General features: G+C 40.1%; 1 protein-coding gene across 1 annotated transcript in view; it reads left to right on the top strand.

Moving 5' to 3' along the window:
* Nucleotides 1-18,983, top strand: part of NCKAP5 (NCK associated protein 5) — a 1,037,899-nt gene that overhangs the window by 703,380 nt on the left and 315,536 nt on the right. The window contains exon 7 of the mRNA XM_005676205.3: nt 17,413-17,562. Within this exon, the coding sequence (XP_005676262.2) occupies nt 17,413-17,562 (150 nt within the window). The remainder of the gene's footprint in view (nt 1-17,412; nt 17,563-18,983) is intronic.

The raw sequence follows: 18,983 nt of genomic DNA, 5'->3' as shown, positions 1-18,983 counted from the left end.
CATCTCATCCTCTGTCGTCCCCTTCTCCTCCTGCCCCCAATCCCTCCCAGCATCAGAGTCTTTTCCAATGAGTCAACTCTTCGCATGAGGTGGCCAAAGTACTGGAGTTTCAGCTTTAGCATCATTCCTTCCAAAGAAATCCCAGGATTGATCTCCTTCAGAATGGATTGGTTGGATCTTCATGCAGTCCAAGGGACTCTCAAGAGTCTTCTCAAACACCACAGTTCAAAAGCATCAATTCTTGTAAAATAAAATAAAGAAAAAATAAAAGAAAAAAAAAAGCATCAATTCTTCAGTGCTCAGCCTTCTTCACAATCCAAGTGTCACATCCATACATGACCACAGGAAAAACCATAGCCTTGACTGGATGAACCTTAGTTGGCAAAGTAATGTCTCTGCTTTTGAATATGCTATCTAGGTTGGTCATAACTTTTCTTCCAAGGAGTAAGCGTCTTTTAATTTCATGGCTGCAGTCACCATCTGCAGTGATTTTGGAGCCCCCAAAATAAAGTCTGACACTGTTTCCACTGTTTCCGCATCTATTTCCCATGAAGTGATGGGACCAGATGCCATGATCTTAGTTTTCTGAATGTTGAGCTTTAAGCCAACTTTTTCACTCTCCTCTTTCACTTTCATCAAGAGGCTTTTTAGTTCCTCTTCACTATCTGCCATAAGGGTGGTGTCATCTGCATATCTGAGGTTATTGATATTTCTCCTGGCAGTCTTGATTCCAGCTTGTGTTGCTTTCAGTCCAGCGTTTGTCATGATGTACTCTGCATATAAGTTAAATAAGCAGGGTGACCATATAGAGCCTTGACGCACTCCTTTTCCTATTTGGAACCAGTCTGTTGTTCCATGTCCAGTTCTAACTGTTGCTTCCTGACCTGCACCCAGGTTTCTCAAGAGGCAGGTCAGGTGGTCTGGTATTCCCATCTCTCTCAGTATTTTCCCCAGTTTATTGTGATGCACACAGTCAAAGGCTTTGGCATAGTCAATAAAGCAGAAATAGATGTGTTTCTGGAACTCTCTTGCTTTTTCCATGATCCAGCAGATGATGGCAATTTAATCTCTGGTTCCTCTGCCTTTTCTAAAACCAGCTTGAACATCAGGAAGTTCACAGTTCACGTGTTGCTGAAGCCTGGCTTGGAGAATTTTGAGCATTACTTTACTAGCATGTGAGATGAGTGCAGTAGTTTGAGCATTCTTTGGCATTGCCTTTCTTTGGAATTGGAATGAAAACTGACCTTTTCCAGTCCTGTGGCCACTGCTGAGTTTTCCAAATTTGCTGGCATATTGAGTGCAGCACTTTCACAGCATCATCTTTCAGGATTTGAAATAGCTCAACTGGAATTCCATCACCTCCACTAGTTTTGTTCATAATGATCCTTTCTAAGGCCCACTTGACTTCACATTCCAGGATATCTGGCTCTAGATGAGTGATCACACAATTGTGATTATCTGAGTTGTGAAGATCTTTTCTGTACAGTTCTTCTGTGTATTCTTGCCACCTCTTCTTAATATCTTCTGCTTCTGTTAGGTCCATACATTTCTGTCCTTTATTGAGCCTGTCTTTACATGAAATGTTCCTTGATATCTCCAATTTTCTTGAAGAGATCTCTAGTCTTTCCCATTCTGTTGTTTTCCTCTATTTCTTTGCATTGATCGCTGAAGAAGGCTTTCTTATCTCTTCTTGCTATTCTTCGGAACTCTGCATTCAGATGCTTATATCTTCCCTTTTCTCCTTTGCTTTTTGCCTCTCTTCTTTTCACTGCCTCCCCAGACAGCCATTTGGCTTTTTTGCCTTTCTTTTCCATGGGGATGGTCTTGATCCCTGTCTCCTGTACAATGTCACAAACCTCTGTCCATAGTTCATCAGGCAGTCTATCTATCAGATCTAGGCCCTTAAATCTATTCCTCACTTCCACTGTATAATCATAAGGGATTTGATTTAGGTCATACCTGAATGGTCTAGCGGTTTTCCCTACTTTCTTCAATTTAAGTCTGAATTTGGTAAGAAGGAGTTCATGATCTGAGCCACAGTCATCTCCCAGTCTTGTTTTTGTTGACTGTATAGAGCTTCTCCATCTTTGGCTGCAAAGAATATAATCAATAGCCAGCCTTTGTTATTCATTATTTTCTAAGGAATCAGTTGTGGTGTGACACATGGAAGTCAGTCAGTGTATAGAGATGATCAGGATATTTAGCAAGTCTAAGATGCTCAGAAAGGGGAAAGTTACCTCCAATATCCAGCCACATCATTTTGCACATGAGGAAACAATGTCACTGATAACCAGGGGCTTTACTAAGGCACCACTGCCCATGAGTGGCACACCTGCGACGAGCAATCAGCCCATGCTAGTTGTATGTTTCCTCCCTCCCTATGGCAATATAAAATGGCTTAGTACTGAGGTGACCATCTCTGGGATGTAGGAGTAAGTTGAGAGACCTCTGGCCTTTGTCTCAGGCACCAAAACATGTCTGATTCATTACTTTTTTTTTTTTTTTTGATTCATTACTTTTTAAATGTACAGGTTTTGCATGAAGAAAATGCTTACTCTTAAGGTTTTGATTCACATTTATTTTAATGTTACTTTTCGTGTGTATGTGTGTGAGTGTGTGTATTCTGATTTTTCTGATTGTCCCTTAGAATCATGTTTATTTCTTGCTAATTTATCTGAATTGCCTTCCTTCTCTTATCAAGATGAATCATCTGGCAGGGTTACAGGTGTCTTCACCAAGTAGCTCTTTGTCTGTCTACACCCACTGTGGCTGTGAGCAGCTTGTCAGGATGTACATCCCACTCAGTGACAAAGAAGCACCTCAAGTGATAGCTTTCTGCTGTTTTCAGGGGTTAGAGATAAAAATAAGAGTTTTAATGTCAAAAAGCATACCAGGACAATATTGCTAGCAAAAGTTCTTCTGTAAAATCCTCAAACAATTGGGCCCTATGCTGTGCCTTGGGTTTTGCCTGACTACAGAGAGCAGGTATTATGTAAATTTTATTAGAAAAAAAAGTGTAATATTCTTGCTTTATGTTTAAGTTCCATTTAGGTGCAAATAAGTGAAGCTACTCTCTGTTCTGACATGAGACCCCAAGAGAATTAACTAGATAATTCATCTCTGACTTTCAAAAGTATAACTAATGCACCTCATTAGAGCTTTTCTTTTAGGTAACTCTAGGAAAGAGAAAGCAGGGAGGAACTGAGTATCTTGATTAGGAGTGTGTGAGTCTCCAGAAACTCCCAGGGCATTTTAGGTTAGATAGTTACATGGCATAAAATATGAGTTTCTGGGTGAGATCCTTGTGGTGCACTGTCCCTTAAAGGATAAACAAGCAAAATCTTATTTTCTTGGAGTGGAAATCAATATAGTGGTGCTTTACCTATTATGCAAATATTCCATCAGTCCATTGCTTCTTGTTTCTGTTAGCAAAATACTGGCTTAAAATAGTTTTCTGTTGAAACTACTTAAGAATATTTAGGTAGTTCAGCATTAAGCTTGAGCATAGTGTTGTCAGAAGTAAACTGAAGTGATGTCATTCCTTATTCACCCACTCAGTACTCTTGCCTGGAAAATCCCATGGACGGAGGAACCTGGTAGGCTGCAGTCCATGAGGTCACTAAGAGTTGGACATGACTGAGTGACTTCACTTTCACTTTTCACTTTCATGCATTGGAGAAGGCAATGGCAACCCACTGCAGTACTCTGGAGCCTGGTAGCCTGTAGTCCATGGGGTCACTAAGAGTTGGACACGACTAAGCAACTTCACTTTCACTTTTCACTTTCATGCATTGGAGAAGGAAATGGCAACCCACTCCAGTGTTCTTGCCTGGAGAATCCCAGGGACGGGGGAGCCTGGTGGGCTGCCAGATGGGGTCACATAGAGTCGGACATGAGTGAAGTGACTTAGAAGCAGCAGCAGCAGCATTCCTTATGGAGCATCATCACACCAACAACATTGGACATTTATTGAATGCCTTTTGTGTTATGCAAGGTGTGATGATGGGGATGTGATTTATAAAACATTCCAACCCCCGAGAGTCTTACGTTATAACTGGGACGTAGTAAACTGCATATAACATCTATTTATTGAATTTGAAATGATAGTTTTCTTCTCCATGTTGTTCAGTCGCTAAGTCGTGTCTGACTCTGCAACCCCATGGGCTACAGCACCCCAGGCTTTCCTCTCCTTCATTATCTCCTGGAGTTTGCTCAAACTCATGTCAGTCGAGTCAGTGATGCCATCCAACCATCTCATCCTCTGTCATCCCCTTCTCCTCTTGCCCTCAATCTTTCCCAGCATTAGAGTCTTTTCCAATGAGTCAGCTCTTTGCATCAGGTGGCCTAAGTATCAGCTGGATGCTGAGCTCCAGCTTCGCATCAGTCCTTCCAATAAATATTCAGGGTTGATTTCCTTTAGGATTGACTGCTTTGATCTCCTTGCTGTCCAAGGGACTCTCAAGACATTTCTCCAGCACTGCATTTTTTTTTCAGCTTGTCATATGTGAATTCCATATTTTTAAAATTTATTTAATTGGAGGATAATTACTTTACAATATTGTAGTGGTTTTTCCATATATTGACATGAATCAGTCATGGGTGTACGTGTTCCCCATCCTGAACACCCCTTCCCTCTCCCTCCCCATCCCATCCCTCAGGGTCATCCCAGTGCACCAGCCCTGAGTACGCTGTCTCATGCATCAAACCTAGACTGGCGATCTATTTCACATACATGATTCAGTGCTATTCTCTCAAATCATCCCATCCTCACCATCTCCCACAGAATCCAAAAATCTGTTCTTTACATCTGTGTCTCTTTTGCTGTCTGGCATATAGGGTCATCATTACCATCTTTCTAAATTCTATATATATGCGTTAGTATACTGTATTGGTGTTTTTCTTTCTGGCTTACTTCACTCTGTATAATAGGCTCCAGTTTCATCCACCTCATTAGAACTGATTCAAATGCATTCTTTTTAATAGCTGAGTAATACTCCATTGTGTATATGTACCACAGCTTTCTTATCCATTCACCTGCCGATGGACATCTAGGTTGCTTCCACGTCCTGGCTACTGTAGACAGTCCAGCACTACATTTTGGAAACATTGATTCTTTGGTGCTCAGCCTTCTTTATGGTCCATCTCTCATATTTGTACATGACTGTTGGAAAAACTATAGCTTTGACTATGTGCACCTTTGTCAGCAAAGTGATGTCTCTGCTTTGAACTATTATTTATAATAATAATAATAATAATAATAATAATAATATTGTATTTGAACACTTAATTGTTTCTTAGGAGAGACTTTTCAGTTCAGTTCAGTTTAACAAACTTAGATGATACATAAATATGGACCTGGCAATAATTCTCAAAAAAAGAATATATATATAGTATTGATCATATTTTCTGAAACAAAAATTTGGATATGTTGGTTATCAGACACTATATATTTATGGGAACAGTGAGATAGAAATATTTTTAAATTGCTTAAATTTTCTTTAAAATTCTGTCCAGGATTGCAAACATATGACTGTTGAGATGTATATAAAGACATCAGTAATATAGGCACCCGCCCACCACTAACTAGTTAAGGACTGAATAATCTGTTTGTTTTGGGATGGCCTTTGCTGAGCCCAAGTGCTTTCCTCTGGAGGCTATCTGGCTCTCCTCTTCCATGAATTCTCTCTGAAAGCTAGGAAGATGGGAGAAAGGGAGCAGAAGAGGAAAAAGAGATCGATTTTGAATGCAAATTTTGATGTTAACTTATGAATTGTATTTAGTGATGTCCAAGCATTTAAGTGTAGACACTGACTACTGAAATTCTCCACCTGCATAACATTCTTAGCATTTTTGGTTTCCTTCTGCTTGAGTTACACTCAGACAACTATTTATGGGCTACAAGGACATCATTTTTGTTTGTTTTTTTTTTAAGATTTCTTACCACCTGAAGCATGCCTATAATGAAAATTACAGCTCACTTTTTCACATCATCCTATTCCACAGTAGAGTTTTCCTTTAAAGTGTTTTTGGAATTGAACTTTTTTTTTAAAGGAAATAAATGTTGCTGATAGATGGAACAGGCAATAAAAGCATCATCTGAAAATTTATTAATGTACCTTCACAGAGCTGTTCAATATGGAAGACAGTTGGCAGTATTGAGGAGTGTTTTGAGTGAAGAATAATGTGGAGTGGATGTGAATTGATATGCCAGTGGTCGTGGTTCATATTAGAGACATAAAGAAAATACTTTGTTCTCTTATCCATCATGCACATTTAATCTTGGGGATTTTACTGTGTGCTGAGTTCATTTTGTAAGTCAAATCCAGGGATGAAAAAGAAGAGTTTTATATGTTTTGCCTGACAGTACTAATGTTAAACTGTGAACAAATTGGATGTTCTTTTAAAACCCTGTGATTTATCTGACGTTGTGTTTCCCCCCTTAAAATTTAGTATGCTAGTCCTGAACAAAAGCTGCTAGCAATCCCTGGGAATGTTGTTATGGTGTTTGCCGAAGTGCTAGCTAAAGTGACGATAGATTCTGTGCACCCTCCCCACAACCAGACAAATGAGTAAGTAAATCAGAGGCTGAAGCCACCGGGGCTCACTGAGGCAGCTGTCAGCTAAACGACTGGCCTCTACGTTTTCATTTTCCTATAGTAGGTATGTGTCTCTGTTTTGAAGTAATTGAAACATTATTAACTATGGAAATGGTTGTGGTTTGTTAAATCTGTTGTGCTGGTAAAAGTCATCTGAGACCAGACCCAACATCTCTGATAAAATCACCTGCTCCCTGGATAAATGACCAGGGAACCTTGGGAAGATGTGGTCTCGCAGCATGGCCCGTGTTGGATAAAGATCACAGATTCTCAGATAGAATTAGCAGTAGGGATAGATCTATAAGTACATGAGAAAGTCCAAAAGAAGTAACTGCACCTGTAGAAAGTGTATGACACTGGAAATTGCACTGTAATTAAATTCTGGCTCTGCCACTAATTATTAACAGGACTCTTGGTAACCTATTTGCCTTCCCTAGCAGCTCAGATGGTAAAGAATCTACCTACAATGCAGGAGAACTAAGTTCAGTTCATGAGTTGGGAAGATCCCCTGGAGAAGGGCATGGCAAGCCTCTCCAGTATTCTTGCCTAGAGAATCTCTTGGATAGAGGAGCCTTGGGACTACAGCCCATAGGGTCACAAAGACTTGGACACAAATGAGCAACTAACAGTTATACTTTTATAACCTGTTGGAGTCTGTTTTCTTGTCTATAAACGGAGTCCAGGCTATTTGTCTTATGTCCCCATGGCAGTGAGTATGTTAATTGATATGCATGAGGTGATTTGACTTAACTCTGAAGTGTTCTACAAATATTAGATGCTATTTATATCTTTTGTGTTCTGGAAAGGGCTTAATGTTTTATGCTAACACCACCCAAGTCTCTTCCTTATGTGATCAGTCTTAAATTATGTGTTTTTATATTTTTACTATGAATTAGTAGACAGATATTTAACACATGGCTGGATATCCAAAATGAAAAACGTGTTCCAGCTTCCTTGACTGACTATCTTTCCACAGTTAGATAGTTGTCTCTTCATATCCCTGTGGTTTCATTTTGCCATCTTCAAGTACATCTGTGTGTACTTGACGTGGGTCTCTTCCCTTCTCGTCCTCTTCCTCTCTTTACTCTCTCCCTCCCTTCTTCCTTCCCTCCTTTCATGGTAAGAGCTAAGGACAATCTCCTTTAGAAAAACAATGAATGATCTGTAATATAGTATGAGAAACCTCTATGCAGGTCAGGAAGCAACAGTTAGAACTGGACATGGAACAACAGGCTGGTTCCAAATAGGAAAAGGAGTACGTCAAGGCTGTATATTTTCACCCTGCTTATTTAACTTACATGCAGAGTACATCATGAGAAATGCTGGACTGGAAGCAACATGAGCTGGAATCAAGATTGCCAGGAGAAATATCAATAACCTCAGATATGCAGATGACACCACCCTTATGGCAGATAGTGAAGAGGAACTAAAGAGCCTCTTGATGAAAGTGAAAAAGGAGAGTGAAAAAGCTGGCTTAAAGCTCAACATTCAGAAAAAGACGATCATGGCATCTGGTGGTCCCATCACTTCATGGGAAATAGATGGGGAAACAGTGGAAACAGTGTCAGAGTTTATTTTTGGGGGCTCCAAAATCACTGCAGATGGTGACTGCAGCCATGAAATTAAAAGACGCTTACTCCTTGGAAGGAAAGTTATGACCAACCTAGACAGCATATTCAAAAGCAGAGACATTACTTTGCCAACAAAGGTCTGTCTAGTCAAGGCTATGGTTTTTCCAATGGTTATATATGGATGTGAGAGTTGGACTGTGAAGAAAGCGGAGCATCGAAGAATTGATGCTTTTGACCTGTGGTGTTGGAGAAGACTCTTGAGAGTCCCTTGGACTGCAAGGAGATCCAACCAGTCCATTCTGAAGGAGATCAACCCTGGGATTTCTTTGGAAGGAATGATGCTAAAGCTGAAACTCCAGTACTTTGGCCACCTCATGCGAAGAGTTGACTCATTGGAAAAGACTCTGATGCTGGGAGGGATTGGGGGCAGGAGGAGAAGGGGACGACAGAGGATGAGATGGCTGGATGGCATCACCGACTCAATGGACGTGAGTCTCAGTGAACCCCGGGAGATGGTGATGGACAGGGAGGCCTGGCGTGCTGCGATTCATGGGGTCGCAAAGAGTCAGACATGACTGAGCGACTGGACTGAACTGAACTGATTATTACCACATGTGCAGAGTTTCTGTATATTGGCTTTGTGTTGGCCATCAGATTTAAAAATAATAAAAATAGAGAGATGGGTGATTAAAAAAAAATACTTGCAACCGGAAGATACTTGAAATTATTCCTCCTCTAAGCAAAGGCCCTTTTCACATACAGGATTCACGTTGGGCATGATTTCCTGTGAGTGTTACAAGTATCTTTCACTAAATTCTCCCTTAATATTGCTTACCAGGTCTTTCCTTTCTTACAGACAGAAAATGAAACAGGCTAAATGAAAAAAAAAAAAATGCAAAGATTAGATTAGGTGATGTCTATCCTGGCGCCCAAGAGAAGTACACAGCAAAAAAAAAAAAAATGTGTTGGGGAGGATTTTACCCAAGGAAGACAGACAGACATTCTGGAAAGAAGCAAATAGATTTTATTACCTAGGCAGATCTAACCTTAATGGCATTCTGTATTAACATTCCTGAACTTCAGTAGTATTTAAATACTTATTCTTCTAAATTGAGTTTTTACAGATGATCAAAATTGTAGACATTTAAAGCTAGGAGGGACCTTTGAGATAGTCTATTTCTGTGCATTCTATTCACAGATGAGGAAATTAAGGGACAGAAGTTATGTGACTTGACTAAAATCACACAGCTGGTTAGTGGCAGAGTTAGGACTGGAATGTAAATTTTTCATTTCTATTTATTCTAATACAAAAATGGGTCTCTTCCCACTCTGGGTTAGAATAGATCACAGTGAGATGGAATTTGATGGCCCTCAAGAAACAGATGAGGCTGACCCTCCCTTTATCCTGTCAAATGAAGTACCAAGTTATGCACACATGTGGCATACACTGCCTTTCCCCTTTGCCCAAATTTATGTTCTTTAATGATCCTCGCAGTCCTGGGCTCAGACCTAATGTCACTCCCCCAGTTGATGGGCTGGAAAACAGCAGTGCCACCATGTTAAGGCCAAGCTTGTGCACCAGGCAATTCTGCAACATTCTCATAATTATTCTGTTTATTCTGTAGAATAATTATAAGAATTAAATCAAATGGACAACCTCAAAAGCTTATCTAAAGTAAAAATGATTTATCTTATATATTGAAGAATCTTTGTCCAGAGGCTCTTAAATTTTGACATAGATTAGTATTATCTGAGGTGCTTTCTAAAATTGCAGATCCCTGCCCTCACTCCTAGATATTGTAATCAACTGGGGCCAAAGTTGGCCAAAGTATCTGCATTTTAAAGAAGCCACACTTTGCTCCCCACACCCATTGACCAATGACTGACGGATGCCAGCCAACATCAGTGACCCAAGGAAAGTTTAGTATTTGTCATTCTTGGAGTAACTGCATATGAAAGAATCAAAATCACAAGATAATTACAAACTATGAGGTCTCATTTTGCGAAATTGTCACTTTAATCATGGGTCAGTACTCCTGCTGAGACTATTGCAGTAGCATTTTATTTTCCCCATGTCTATGTTAACCTCACTCCAATCCATCCTCCACACTTTACCAGGGATCTATTTTAGAATAAGATCCTACCTTGTCAACTGCCCCCACCCTGTATCATGTGTGTGCATGTCCACACACACACAGGTGCATGACAACAGTCCATGGCTTCTTATTGCCCTTAGAGTAAAGCCAACATTCCTTGACCTGTGGAATGGTCTCATTAGTCCACTGAGCTTCACTTTCCTCCCCAGCTACACATACCTCCTTTCAGACTTTTTAAAAACTGCTCTCTCCCTCCCCAACCTCATGGGCATTTCCTGGTTAACTGCCATGGTGGTAAACATGAGCATTGGCTTTCCTGACCTCTCTGGCATCCCTCTAGTAATGATTTTTCAAAGCTCCTGGAATTGCTTCTTCCCAGCACATACCACAGTGTTATTTTATATTTGCTGGTGACATTTTGATTACTGTCTCCTTCCACAAGACTCTAAGCTTCATGAAAACAGGCTCCACTTGTGTTTTTATTCACCTTTCTACCTCTGGCATCTTCCACAGTGCCTGGCATACAAAAGCTACTCAGTACATATGTATTGGATGGATGGATTAATTAGTTATAAAGGAAGATGACCTCATGAAATCTTGCCTGAATCCCATTGTGCTGGGCTAGGGCAAGCTGGTGACCAAAAGATGAATAGGACATAATTTGGGAGCAGGGTCTTCTGATCATTTTCCTCAATGATGTTTTTGAATAGTAGCTGGCCATCAGTAAGGGGCTGTCCTGGCTGCTCTTTGGAGTAACTGAGCCCCCCGGACTGTCATCTATCTGAGATGAGCTGATGCATCTGAGAGCTTTGTGTTGATCAATATTATTTTACATAGGTCTGATGATGCTGACTACGTGAGAACAAAAGATGAGGGCTCCCCCACAGGTGAATCATTGCCCTGATAACTGCTTAAAGAAACTTATAGCTCCAAGGATTGCTTTATGTACCTTCAAGGCAGAGTTTGATTTAAAGCCTTGGATACTAACTGAACTTTTAAATCTTTAACTTCCTGCATACCTGCTGGTATTTGTTGAGAGCAACAAGCTTATGGTCTCAACCATATGTGAAATATGTGGGGAGTGAAAGTTTTTTGTGGTGGCCTCACTTTTCTAGAATTCACTGCTGATTAAAGTCCATAAAGGTCTGAAACATGAAAACAGGTCACCTCTGGAATCAACTTATTCTCTTCACAGTTTGCCATTCTCAGGAGTGGACTTGGCTCATTTGTCTTGTTTCCCTGTTAGAGGTTTATATGAAGAATACATTTTATTTAAAATATGTTTCTGATCTCTGTCCTGCTTTCTTTTTACCAGGTAAATCACAGGAGATTAATTATTAATAGAAAAGGGACTAATATTTCTGATTGAAATGGGTTATTTATGTGTGTATAGAATTCGTATACTTAATGTTTAAAAATATGATGATGCTTTTTAAGCATAATATAAATCCAACAGCTGTCCTGTCTGAAATTGACAGTAGTCATCTGTCAATGGGATTTAGCCTTCCAACTCTCCCAGAGCTCTCCCTTCTCCTTGTTTCTCTCCACCTATTTTCCTCTTTTGCTCATCTGTTTACTTAATATGTCCTTTCCATTTGTCTTCCTCCTAAATATTACATTACACTCCAGCACTCTCATTGGTACGTGCTTCAAGAGACAAAGTAAAGAAAAGGATAGGATGGATAACTCTACAGCACTTACTGGATTGGTTTTAGGGCATTTTATTAATAGCATTGAAACACAATAAAATGTGCGTTTAAGCCTGAGAAATATACAAATGTGGCTTTCTTTCCTGGTGGGGTCATATAAAGCAGTCACAAACCTCCTCTCAACTTGTAGAGGACACTGACGATGCTCAGCCCATACCCCAAAGTCATCCAGAGTGCTCCCGAGATCTCTAGCTATCAGTGTCTGTGTTGAAGAGCGCTTTTATGTGAGAAGTATTTTTGAAAACCTTACTGCCTGTGGCAGCTTGGAGACTGACACCCCAGAAGCTGCCCCCAATTACTGATTCTTAGGAGGTTGGTGCATGAATGTCCCAACTCCCTTGCAGTTGGTAAAGAGTCTGCCTATAATGCAGGAGACCTGGGTTTGATCCCTAGGTTGAGAAGATCCCCTGGAGAAGGAAATGGCAACTCACTCCAGTATTATTGCCTGGAGAATCCCATGGACAGAGGAGCCCAGCAGGTGACTGTCTCTGGGGTCACAAGAGTCGGACGTGACTGAGCGCGCACACATACACCCTTGGCCCTAGGGTGGGATGATGCTGAGCTCCGTGCTTTGTTGCATTTCCCTGAGTTTCTCATGGATTTAATTTCAGTGGGTTAGTAATATGCCCTCTAGTGGCTCCCTTGCTTGAGTCACTTCCAAACTGGTGTTTTTTACATGTCTCAAATGGACTACATGCACGTAAACCCTTGTTCTTTAAGAACCCAGGCTAGACACTAACTACAGACTTAGCAGTACTAACTGGGAAATTACTCTGTGACATAATATTTTGCAGGGAACCACATTTAAAGAAAAAAAAAAAGACATTGACTTTTCCTTCAAAGCCTTTCATGCTCTGCCTTCTCTGCTTGGGAGATCTCTTCCTGCCTTCATACCACCTTTGCTAGCATCTCTTTAGTTCCACCTGTTCTCTTTCTTCCTTCAAACAACTCAATTTTCTGCATCTTGAAATCAAGGTTTCCACTTGTCTCTTCAGGGCTCTTTGGCTGTAGTTCTTTATATTTCCTTTCCTTCCCTGCCACTCTTTCAAATAAGCATCTGAGAAAATTGCTGCAATTTTCTCTATTCACTTTTTGCATAACCACTGACAATTTGGTTACCATCATCACACTTGAGTCAAATAGCTCTCAAGTTCCCACTAACAACCTTCTTATTACAAAATGTAGAGGTCCTTTTTGTGTCCTCTTGTCATTCTTGTCATTTCTGTTACCATTGAGCATATTAATAGCTTTTCCTCCCGGAAAAGTGTGTCTTGAATAATTGAATTCTTAGAACCTTTATATTGCAAGGGACATTTAGTCCATCCATTTCACTTTACATCTGAGGGAAACTGAGGGACTGAAAAGATTGAATGTTTTGCCCAGCAAGGGGCACAATTGTAAAACCAGGATATTAAGTCCAGGGCGTCTGGCCTACCATCCAGTATGAGAACTGGTTTTGGTGAGTTCCCATCCAGTACTTTCAGAGCATTCCTAATTTTTATTCCTTCTGTAGAAAACCCTCCCAGCTGGCCTCCTGGCTCCTTCCTTCCACAGCCCATTGTCCACTATAGCTGTTAGGATGCCATTTCTAAAATGTAAACCAAAGCTTATCACTCCCATACTTAGCCTCCAATTCCTCTTTACTGCACTTAAAATAGAACCAGACCCCCTTTCCATGCCTTGAAATACTGCCATGGTTCAACTCTCTCTAATTTCATTCCGTGCTGTTCTTTACTCTTAAGAGTTCCTATGCTCCATCACACAGGCTCTCCCTCAACTGGTCAGCAAGACAAGCTGAGCCCTGCCTCTGGGTACTTGTTTTGCTGTTTCTTCTGCTTGAAATGTTTTTCTCCCAGACCATTGTCCAGCTGCTTCCTTCCCATCATTTGGTCTCAGCTTAAATGACCACCTCCTCAGACATGCCTTACACTGATGACACCGTATCTCATATTGTCCCTAAACATACCACTGGCTACAGTTATAGAGCTTACTGATTTGACTTGGAGTTTATTGTGTTTCCCACACTTAGGATACAGATTCATAGAGCATAGAAACTTTGTCTTGTTTGCCATACCTCTAGTACTGGACTATCAAATGGCCAATACTTTGTGTTTAAGAAACATTTATAGGATAAATAAATGAATTAATGAATGATATCTGAATTTTTCTTTCTCATTTCCAGTAACCCTTTCTTTTACTCTCCAGTTCTATTACCTGCCTCTCAGTTTTTCTTGCAAGATAATCAGACTGGTTTCCTCATAAACCAATAAGGACAAAATGCATTCCTGTCTGGAGGCCTTTGTTCCAATTTTCTCTTTAACCAGAAATCCCATCCTATGCCTCTCTACCTATTCAAGTGGTATCACTCCACCAAAGCATAAGTCATTTCCATTTTTACAAAATCACTCCTCCCAGTCATCATTGATCACCTTTTCTTCAATTATGTGAAGTGACCCTTGAATTTTATGTAACCTAAATACTCATATATAATCTATACTGTCCTGAATTGTGTCCAGTTTGTTCATATAATAATATTTAGGCACTGTGCCTAGACACTTTAATGTGAGTGTATGCATACATATAGCCAGTCCTCATGATTTTTGACTTTCTGAATTCACTTACTACCGAAAATTTATTTGCAGCCCCAAAATGAAAGCCTGCAGCGCTTTCATGGTTATTCATGGACATTACAGAGGGGTGAAAACTCTAAGTCATCCAACACCTGTATTATCCCAGCTTAGGTCAGCCAAAGCAATGTCCTGCCTTCTTTTCTCCCACTGGAAATGTGTCCTTTAACACTCTGTTTAGTGCCACTTTTTTATATTTTTTTGTGAGTGGTCTCACTGTTGAAAATGGTCCCCAAGCGTGATGTGAACTGTTATCTAATTTTCCTAAGTGCAAGAAGGCTGTGATATGCCTCATGGAGAAAATGGGTATTAGATAAGCTTTGTTTAAGCATGAGTTATAGTGCCTTTTGTGGTTAGTTCAGTGCTAATTAATCAACAATATATATTAAACAAGATGTCTTTAAATAGAAACACTCATAAAACAAGATTACATATTGATTAGTGATGAAACTGTTGCAACCAAAGGCCTCCAGAAACCTAACCCTATATCTCCCCTAGGAGCAATGATTCAGTATTTGTTAATTCAGTGAACACAGCTATCATGAATAATGAGAATTGACTGTAGATGTGTGCATGTTATGTGTGAGGCTGTTAACCTCATTTAAGCATTTAGGAGACAAAGACACCAAGAGTTATTGAAATTAAGTAGTTTGCCCAGTATTATTTGCAAAGCTGATAAATGGTAGATGTGGAATCTGGCTGCCATATCCCAAAGTCTTTTGGCTTTCAGTTTATACCAGTGACTTTCCTTTGTTTCTTTTAATTAGATAGGATAATTCTATTTAATTAAGTAGAATCCTAATTATTTCTGTGTATACACACACACAGAAATAGTGGTAGATGATAAATTTTTTTAAAGCTTGTTTTGTAATCCCAATTTAGTGTTTAAGTACAGTGCTCTTGAATCTTAAAAGAGAAATAGAAGGACCTCTTTATTTCTAAATTGAGTTGTAACTGCAGATTTCAAATCCTTATCATGGAAATGAAGGTCTGATGAGTGAACAAACCTTAAAGAATCAAAACTATAAAAATACAGTCCTGGATGTTTGTCTTGGCTTGGGGATCTACACTTTAAACTTGCTGAGCATGTATCTGAACCAAACTAACTCCAGCTACCGAAGTGGACACACCTGTGCGTTGTATGTAGCTACACCCAGGCCGGATTTTATAAAGAGCTATCACCTGCTTAGTCAATTGCACATTTATATAAAGAAATGGAAATTATATCTTGAAATCTGTTAGGAAACAGATTAACATGTGTTAAGTTTCTAGCTAATCTCCAATGTGTTATGTATTTATACATGCATGTATATTTATACATGTGTACATATACATTGAATTTTTTCCTTCATATTTTATTTTCAAAAAAGAAGTTAAGTAATTTCAGAACATGCAAAACACTTTTATGAACACAGCTAAAAACTGTTTTGTTTTTTTTTTTCATGTTTACGCTGTTGTTTTCCCAGTGGGTTTTTTAAGAATCCTATCTCTTAATACTTTTATATTTGCAAATGATCTCAGTCTAGTGCTGAATATAAAGAAACCCTTCACCACTGAAATCCGGTTTAGTCCACATGGTTGGCAACCAGCTGTATCAATACAAAGATTTCTGTAGCATTCTGGTTAGAGTTAAAAAGTGTGATGAAATGATGACACCTGATTCTGTAGCACAGTGTCTTGACGTATGTATAAAAGTGGATGAGATATCTTTTTTTCATATGATATGCTCTTGACATTTCTTTTTACCTTGAAAGCAAGAGCCAATCATGAGGTTCAAATGAATACTTCCCAGCTTCCAAAAAGCTGAAAGTGACAGGATTGAGTAAGAAGCCACCAACAAACAGCGAGGCCAGGCAAGATAACATTTCATGTCTGCCTCAAGGCTATACTAGAGATCCCGAAATATTTTCTAGAAAGGGGGCTATAGGGTCCTTAAGGGAGAAGGCAATGGCACCCCACTCCAGCACTCTTGCCTGGAAAATCCCACGGATGGAAGAGCCTGGTAGGCTGCAGTCCATGGGGTTGCTAAGAGTTGGACAAGACTGAGCAACTTCACTTATACTTTTCACTTTCATGCATTGAAGAAGGAAATGGCAACCCACTCCAGTGTTCTTGCCTGGAGAATCCCAGGGACGGCAGAGCCTGGTGGGCTGCCGTCTATGGGGTCGCACAGAGTCAGACACGACTGAAGCGACTTAGCAGCAGCAGCAGCAGCAGCAGCAGCAGCAGCAGCAGCAGCAGCAGCAGCAGCAGCAGCAGCAGGGTCCTTAAGAGCCATTTCATTATTGAGCAGAAGGAGCTAAGTGGTTTCAGCATAGAATTCTGAGATCTTTACCATTTAAATATTTTCTCATATTTTCTTTTACCTTATACTGGTTGCACGTCCAGTGACTTTGATGATCTTTTTTTGAGGAACTAAGTTATTCACAAGTCAAGGTATCAAGATTGACTGACTTTCCCGCAGTTAGGAGCAGAGCTGAATTTCTCGGTGCAGATCAAAGTGAATTAACCACATGACTTCACGTACCACTTTGTGGGCTCAGTCACTTCTCCAGCAGGGCAGAGGACATGTGCATTCAGTGGTGGTAACCCAATGACTTGACCTGCCAACATTCATTAAAGTTAGCTCTGGTGTTTATAGTATTAAGCACCACTAATACAAGCACCACTCAGAATTTGTTTAGCAAAATTTTCTCTACCTCAGCCCTAGAAAGAAAGCAAAAAGAGTAGGAAGATTCCAGACTTTTCAGCCTTAAACTCTTTCTTATTTTTCAGTGACGATTACTAAAAACAACAATTCTTTCTTGCTTCAGGAAAAACTGTCAGAAGAGGAGCGAAAACACAAGGCAGCTTTGGAAGGCCGTCACATGGTGCTAGATGAGGACTCCAGGAGTGAAGGGAGCAGTGCAGATGAGGGGAAAGGAAAGACCAAATGGCTGTTAGAAAGACTGAAAGCTCTAGAGGTAAGAAATGGAACCATTTTTTACACGTTTAAAGAAAAATAACCGTGTTCTACTTCTTTTATTGGCACTGCTTTTGCGAAAGGATAAATCTCCCTTTCTTAGTTCTCCCAGACTAATAGGATCTAGTAGCTGCCATTGAGATGCCTTTGTCAATGATGAGTATAACGTTAAAATTTGTTTCACTGAATGAGTCCTAACCTAGTAACTATGACTGTATTGCCTTGAAAAGAGTACATAAGACAATAATTCATCTTAAATTCAGTTTGGCCCTCAAACTAGATCAGTTTCCCTAAAATTTCAAGTTCCTTGAAGGAAGGTCTGAGTGATATTCTTGCTTTATTTTCCCAATACCTAATGATTGAATAAATGAATGATTAAACAAACTACTGAATACTGTATAAGGACAATTATAAGAAAAATAATGTTAAGCAGTAGAGCTATTTCTTCAAAGAACAGGAAAAGCTTATGCTGAAGTTCAACATATAAAACATATATAAATAGAGGTGAAGTTGCTCTAAGGGTGCTTTACGGAGGGTTTTTGACCACTGTAGTCCTTCAAAACAGTTTGAGACCTCTGGTCTGTTACTTAGTGGCATTTGACATCATTTCAACTATTAATTCCTGAATGTTTATAGCAGCCCTCAAAGAGCATTTTACTTATTAGTTCACATGCTGAAAGATCCAGCAAAGATGCCTTGTTCCGTGAGTTGGCTTACCTCCTTTCAATAAATGTTTTGTTTGCATATAATACTGGAACGTAATTATTTTTAAGCAAGGACTATGGTAAGGCCGGGCTTCCCTGGTGGCTCAGAGGTTAATGCGTCTGCCTGCAATGCAGGAGACCTGGGTTCGATCCCTGGGTTGGGAAGATCCCCTGGAGAAGGAAATGGCAACCCACTCCAATATTCTTGCCTGGAGAATCCCATGGACAGAGGAGCCTGGTGGGCTACAGTCCACGGGGTTGCAAAGAGTTGGACTCGGCTGAGCGACTTCACTTTCACTTTCACTATGGTAAGGCCACCTCTTCTTAAACTAGGCACAATGGGCCCTCAGCCAATATCTAAAAATGTAGCTCCAGTGTTCTTGCCTGGAGAATTCTAAGGACAGAGAAGCCTGGTGAGCTACAGTCCACGGGGTTGCAGAGTTGGACTCGGCTGAGCGACTTCACTTTCACCACAGGGTCTGCAGAATCCTGAAACTTCCTGTGGTAATGTAAAGAAACATGACCTTGGAAGATCTTCTTTTCTTTTACTAACTTCTACAGTCCTGTCCCTAATCCTAACCTACCATGTTGTCTCTAGCCGCATGCCATTTTTGCTTTAATTTCCTCAGCAATAGTAAAGCGAAAGGAATAAGATTATGGACTTTGGAGACAGATTCCCACAGATTGGTTTGAATCTCAGTTTTATTATTTTCTAGTT

The sequence above is a fragment of the Capra hircus genome, chromosome 2 (assembly GCF_001704415.2).
Source record: "Capra hircus breed San Clemente chromosome 2, ASM170441v1, whole genome shotgun sequence".
In the NCBI taxonomy this organism is placed as follows: Eukaryota; Metazoa; Chordata; class Mammalia; order Artiodactyla; family Bovidae; genus Capra; species Capra hircus.
This window is presented reverse-complemented; position numbering and strand designations above follow the sequence as displayed.